Source organism: Temnothorax curvispinosus, unplaced genomic scaffold (assembly GCF_003070985.1).
Source record: "Temnothorax curvispinosus isolate PA1 unplaced genomic scaffold, ASM307098v1 QBEX01007495.1, whole genome shotgun sequence".
NCBI classification, from domain to species: Eukaryota; Metazoa; Arthropoda; class Insecta; order Hymenoptera; family Formicidae; genus Temnothorax; species Temnothorax curvispinosus.
The window spans coordinates 701-6707 of NW_020217275.1; the positions used below are offsets into that span (position 1 = coordinate 701).

Below are 6007 nucleotides of genomic sequence, written 5' to 3' on the forward strand. Positions count from 1 at the left end.
ACATAACATTATTGCGCACATACACTTTGCACACATGACATTATTTCGCACATACACTTTGCACACATAATATTATTGCGCACATGAAAATAAGAAAATCATATTAGCACATTGCACACATGACATTATTGCGCACATACACATTGCACACATAATATTATTCAGCACATAAAATAAAAAAATCATATTAACACATTGTACACATAACGTTATTACACACATACGCTTTGCACACATAACATTATTGCGCACATACATTTTGCACACATGACATTATTGCGCACACACACATTGCACACATGATATTATTACGCATATACGCATTGCACACATGACTTTATTGCGCACACACACACATTGCACACATGGCCGTATTGCACACATAAAATAAAAAAATTATATTAACACATTGCACACATAACGTTATTGCGCACATATATTCATCCCAAGTTTTATAAGGGGAACAGAAAAGTCAAAATAATGTCATTTTGATGTCACATTGACCAAATTTACTGATTTTTTATCACGATTGAAATCTTTTGATCTTAGACGACTTAAAACAGACTTTACGCTGACTCCTTTTATTATTATATCTTTTTGATTTTTAGAAAATGTGGTATCCCAGACAAAATGCATGTATCAAATCGGGACAAATGACGTCTTAAAGGCGTCATTAAGATATCTTCAAGACGTCATATGATATGACGTCTTTAAGACGTTTTAAGGTTGGTTTATAATAGCCGTAACCGTTGATTTAAGCCGTAATCTTTAAGAAATTGAAGGCCATTATATAGGAAGAAGTCTTCGCGAATGTTCGCAGACATATAGCAAAGGGCTTATTGTAAGATATATATTTCTTCTTTTAATTATAGTTTTGTTTCATTTATTAACGGCAGAGAAAAAATGTTTCTCGTAACGTAACTATATACATTAGTGATTATAGATATCGCTTATTTTAGCTCGTTGTAGTATCTCATAATAATACACGTGCTACAATGGAAGAAGTACCGGGTAAACATGATGGTACGTTCATATACGTATACGATGGACATGTTTATCATAGCGATAAACGATGCAATGGCATCTATCGATGTTCATCGCGGCGAAGTCTAGATTGCTACGGGGTATTGAAACGAAATCAGGACGAGACGTACACATTAAAAACGTCGCACAATCATCCACCGAACGAGACAACGTTACAAGAGGTGGAAATGAAGCAGGAAATGCTGCGAATTTGCCGAGAGACAATAATGAAACCAAAAGATATATTCGACATGGTATGCCGACGGTAAGTCAAAGTATTAAAATATTTTTTATTTATACAAGATAAATGTGTAAAATATGTAAAAATAGTTGTTAACGGTAAGATTTATGTAGAAAGTAATTCGATTACTTGTTTTTCATGTTACAAAATTTATATTCTATATTATTTAATTACAATATTGTCCGAGAGACAGTTATATAGTTATCGTCTGAAAGTTTGAAAGAGCACGAAGAAAGCGATCTTAAGATAAGTCTCGATAAACAAAGTCGTTATGTGAGAATACGACGTGTTCTCAATGTTTTTCTGTGTATATTTCGTTTGTTTGGTACACATTTTTTGCCTGCGTTTGCTTATTCCCATTGGGGGCTATTGGGAAAATAAAATCTATATATAATACACGTTTTTTTTACGTGTATTATAGATTTTAATTTCCCAATGGGAATAAATAAGCGCAGACTTTGTAAAAGTGTATTTTAATTATTTGTATTGACACGTACTATACGTATAATAGGAGCTGCACATATAAAATTTTAAATAATTATATAATAGCTTTAAAATGTTTAATTAATCTAAATAAATATATATTTATCTTTCCCGTTTTAATTAATCAGTCAAATAAAAGAATTTGAAAAGAAAACAAACAAATATTAAGCAATTTTAATAATATTCACATTATTAGATTAAAAATGTCAAACCTTTTAACTTGTTGTTAGATAATTTTGTTTACAATGCTTCTTACAGAAATCCAGTGGCTGCGAAAAATTTAACTTACCGTACTATGAGAAGTTTTCTGTACAGAGAACAAGTACGTCACAGACCGGAGATACCACAGACTATTGTCCGTCTTGAAGTAGCATTGATGAATTATCAGCCCGCCGAACACATTTATAAAGGCACAGTACTATCGGATAATGGCTATAGAGCAGTGCTATTTACAACTGATACCCTACTAAACGCGCTAGCAACATCCACAGAAATATTCATGGACGGTACATTTTCGGTAAGCAACATTCAAGATTTAAATGAAAGCTACAAGAACAAAGATTGTGAGCAAAAAAGTTTCAAAATATATACCTATCCTTATATTAATAATAGTTAATCCTAAATATCTATCCTTAATATCCTTATAAACATTACTTGAAGAAATTTATCCTTTTGAACAGGTCGTTCCCAGAGTGCCATCCTTCGCGCAATTATATACCATTCATATTCGATATATGGACACGGTATGTTGTGCGTGCGGGCGTGTGTATGTGTGTGTGTGTGCGTGTGCGTGCGCGTGCGTGCGTGCATGTGTGTTAGATTAATTTAATAGCTTTTGATCTTATAAATGTTGATTAGACGTTTTTATGCTATATGTATTTTTTTCCTTTTATCCACTAGGGTATACCGGTCCTTTTTATATTGTGTCAGAAGCGCACCGTCGATGTGTATAATGCGATTTGGCGAAGGGTAAAGGAACTGCGTCCGGATGCACTGCAAGGAGTGCAGTCAGTTATGAGTGATTACGAACGTGCGGCAATGACAGTTGCAAGAGAGACTTTTCCAGAAGCACGTATAACTGGTTGTTGGTTTCATTTTAATCAGGTACGTATGCAAACGACAAAAACGAATATTTTTGTAATTTTTATAAATCTTTTTTTTGTTACGTATAACTCATCTGCTTATTTTAAGTATGATTTAATATTATATTTAATATTATATTTTATGCAGGCCGTATTAAGACGTTGGAAAGCATTGGGTCTAATGGTAGCCCCTAGAAAGGTTCTTGGTTTTACCATGGCCTTGCCATTGGCACCGGTCAATGCATTTGAGGAAGGATTGCGAATAATACAAGAAGAGGCTGATCTGATATCGACAGAGTATCCTGCTGTATTGCAGTTTACTGTTTATTAAGGCGTGTTTGGCTTCCGTTGAAAGAAAAAGTTTCCGTTTTTGGTACGCCTATACGGACAAACAACTTCGTGGAAAGTTTCCATTACGTACTTTTTCATAGATTTGGTGGAATACATCCTAATATTTGGCATTTTGTTCGTATGTACTGCTTACTATCGCAACAACTTGTAAATGTTCTGCACATTGTATAAAAGTGTTCCTGCAATATAATCTTTTCACTTTTTACAGATGATTTAGGCGAATTGCTTCTCGATCAAGAGATAAATATTGGGAGATTAGCGGAGGGACGTAGCGTAAAGAGAGTACGCGTCCGACATAATGTACGGCGCGACAAGCGTATTGCGGAAGCACAAGCCTCTTTGAGCTCAGGAAGGTAATTAATATCTACTTTAAAGACAATTTTATGATAGAGATATATATTACGAGTATGTATAATTTTTAGTATTTTTTTGCAATATTTGAGCTTTTTTTAAAAAAATATAAATTACAATTTAATTATCGAAATAACTGCCGTTATTTGCAATGATTTTCTTCCAACTTTCGGGAAACTGGTAGATTCCGACGCGATATAAGTGTATGCGTTTGAAGGCAATGAAGTTATTGATGAATATTTGGATGTCAAGACATATCTTGGAACTATTGTCCAGCCGACGAATGTTGCATCGACGTGAACAGATGGTAATCGGAAGGGACCAAGTTTGGTGAATAAACCACGTGAGATAGGACGTCCCAGCTCAAGTTTGAAATGGCCCTCTGAGTCGGAGCAAGCAACGTGTGGCCGAACGTTGTCATGCACCAGACTTGGCCCCTTTCGATTACCACCTGTTCAGGTCGATGTAACATTCGTTGGCTGGACAACACTTCCAAGATATGTTCGACATTCAAAAATTCATTAATGACTTTATTGCCTTCAAACCGAGAAACTTCTATCGCGACAGAATCCGTCAGTTTCCCAGTGTGTGCGTGTGCGTGCGTGCGTGTGCGTTTGCGTTTGCGTGTGCGTGCGTGTGAGTGTGCGTGCGTGTGCGTGTGCGTGTGCGTGCGTGTGCGTGTGCGTATGCGTATGCGTGTGCGTGTGCGTGTGCGTGTGTTTATATTTTTACTTTTAGAATTGTGCTATATTATTTTTTTTATAGTACGTGTAGTAATATATTACATTACCGTAACTTTTTTATATGTTTATATTTTTTATTACTGCAGGCTTTCGCTGAGAGAATTTCTGCAAACACTTAGCAACGTATCGCAAATGCCCGAGGAGAGCTTTGGTTTGTCTTAAAATTTATGCTATATACCTAATATGTGTTTCGTAACATATATTTTGTAGAAAAGGGAAAAGAAATATATTTTTATTGCAGATTTGCAAGCTCCAGACAGTCTAGACGACACCCTAGGATATCAAGAAACAATAGATAGCAATCTGTTAGACACGCATACAGGTATATAATATTTTAAAATTACCATTTTTACCTATCAATCTTCCTTCTAAAGTGCAGTTTACACTTTCGTTCTATTTCTGACGTGTTATAAAGGCAATTATGTTCCATCGTTGTTTTAACATTAAAAAAATATTTTTGCAAAGCCCTGCATGTGCGTGTAATCTAATTTAATTTTATTTATTTCTTATTGAGTTCTTTCTTTCTTATTAATGTGTATATCATCTAATGTCTCAGTTTCTATTAATCTTTCTATTCAATTTCAGCAGCACCGATTATCGACGAATCGGAGCCGGATTCAGAACCACTATTGATGGACAATATAAGGACGAACAAGGACTCACCTCAACGTAGTCGCGGGAGACTACGTCTTTGCAGACGTGGTTGCAATCTGCAGAGAGGTAGGATAATTTGTATCTTTATATATAGTATAAATATTTTTACAAAGCCCTGCATGCGCGTATAATCTAATTTAATTTTATTTATTCCTTATTGAGTTCTTTCTTTCTTATTAATGTGTATATCATCTAATGTCTCAGTTTTTATTAATCTTTCTATTCAATTTCAGCAGCACCGATTATCAACGAATCGGAGCCGGATTCAGAATCACTATTGATGGGCAATATAAGAACGAACGAGAACTCACCTCAACGTAGTCGCGGGAGACTACGTCTTCGCAGACGCGGTTGCAATCTGCAGAGAGGTAGGATAATTTGTATCTTTATATATAGTATAAATACAGCCACACACAGACAAAATTATTAAGCCCCCTTCTTCTTCTGAATATCTTGAAACTGAATAAGAGTAAACTTTTTATTGTTTTCATCTTTATTGATCTCATGAATAGTTCAAACAATTAAGGTACAGTTTATTATCTTTTTTATGGAAACAGCAATATTATTCAGAAAACTGTTCACCTCGTATTTCGACTTTGATTAATACAGACGCAATTATTTCCATTTTACAAGCAAGTGCTAGACTTTTTTTGTCTGTAGGCAGTGAACAGACACAAAAGGTGTAGCAATTGTTTGTGAAATGGAAATAATTGCGTCTGTATTAATCAAAGTCGAAATACGAAGTAAATAGTTTTCTGAGTAATATTGCTGTTTCCCTAAAATGATATGTAATAGACTTTATGTCTCAACTGTTTGAACAATTTACAAGATCAATAAGGATGAAAACAACACGTAAACAAAAAACTCATTCGTTCCAAGATATTCAGAAGAAACAAAAGATGCCCAATAATTTTGTCTCTATGCCTATGCATATGTATCTTATAAATGTATGTATATGTATAGATATCGTATGATATATATACAGGGTTTTTGTAGAGTCTGTTGCCACTCCTATATTTCGGAATGGAACCCCTTATATTGTAGTATATCATTTGAAAGGACATAAAAAAAGAAAATTT

General features: G+C 34.6%; 2 protein-coding genes across 2 annotated transcripts; both read left to right on the forward strand.

Moving 5' to 3' along the window:
* Positions 1 to 995: 995 nt before the first annotated feature.
* LOC112457074 lies at positions 996 to 3160 on the forward strand. Its single transcript, XM_025019948.1, has 5 exons — positions 996 to 1288; positions 2006 to 2264; positions 2428 to 2490; positions 2648 to 2851; positions 2978 to 3160. The coding sequence occupies exons 1-5, from the start codon at positions 996 to 998 to the stop codon at positions 3158 to 3160; spliced, it is 1002 nt and encodes a 333-aa protein (XP_024875716.1).
* Positions 3161 to 3203: 43 nt separating this feature from the next.
* Positions 3204 to 5296, forward strand: LOC112457073 (the record flags this gene model as incomplete). The annotated part of the gene is made up of 6 exons (XM_025019946.1): positions 3204 to 3298; positions 3389 to 3533; positions 4361 to 4425; positions 4516 to 4596; positions 4860 to 4994; positions 5162 to 5296. Coding segments are annotated over exons 3-6 (370 nt in total), but the record flags the coding sequence as incomplete, so codon positions are not given.
* Between the last annotated feature and the right edge of the window lie 711 nt (positions 5297 to 6007).

Excerpts from the sequence above, each read along its gene's own strand:
- LOC112457074 (XM_025019948.1), top strand. The coding sequence starts at position 996 with ATGGAAGAAGTACCGGGTAAACATGATGGTACGTTCATATACGTATAC. Across the intron at positions 2,265-2,427 it reads TCATGGACGGTACATTTTCG|GTCGTTCCCAGAGTGCCATC; the intron begins GTAAGCAACATT and ends CCTTTTGAACAG. Across the intron at positions 2,852-2,977 it reads GTTGGTTTCATTTTAATCAG|GCCGTATTAAGACGTTGGAA; the intron begins GTACGTATGCAA and ends TATTTTATGCAG.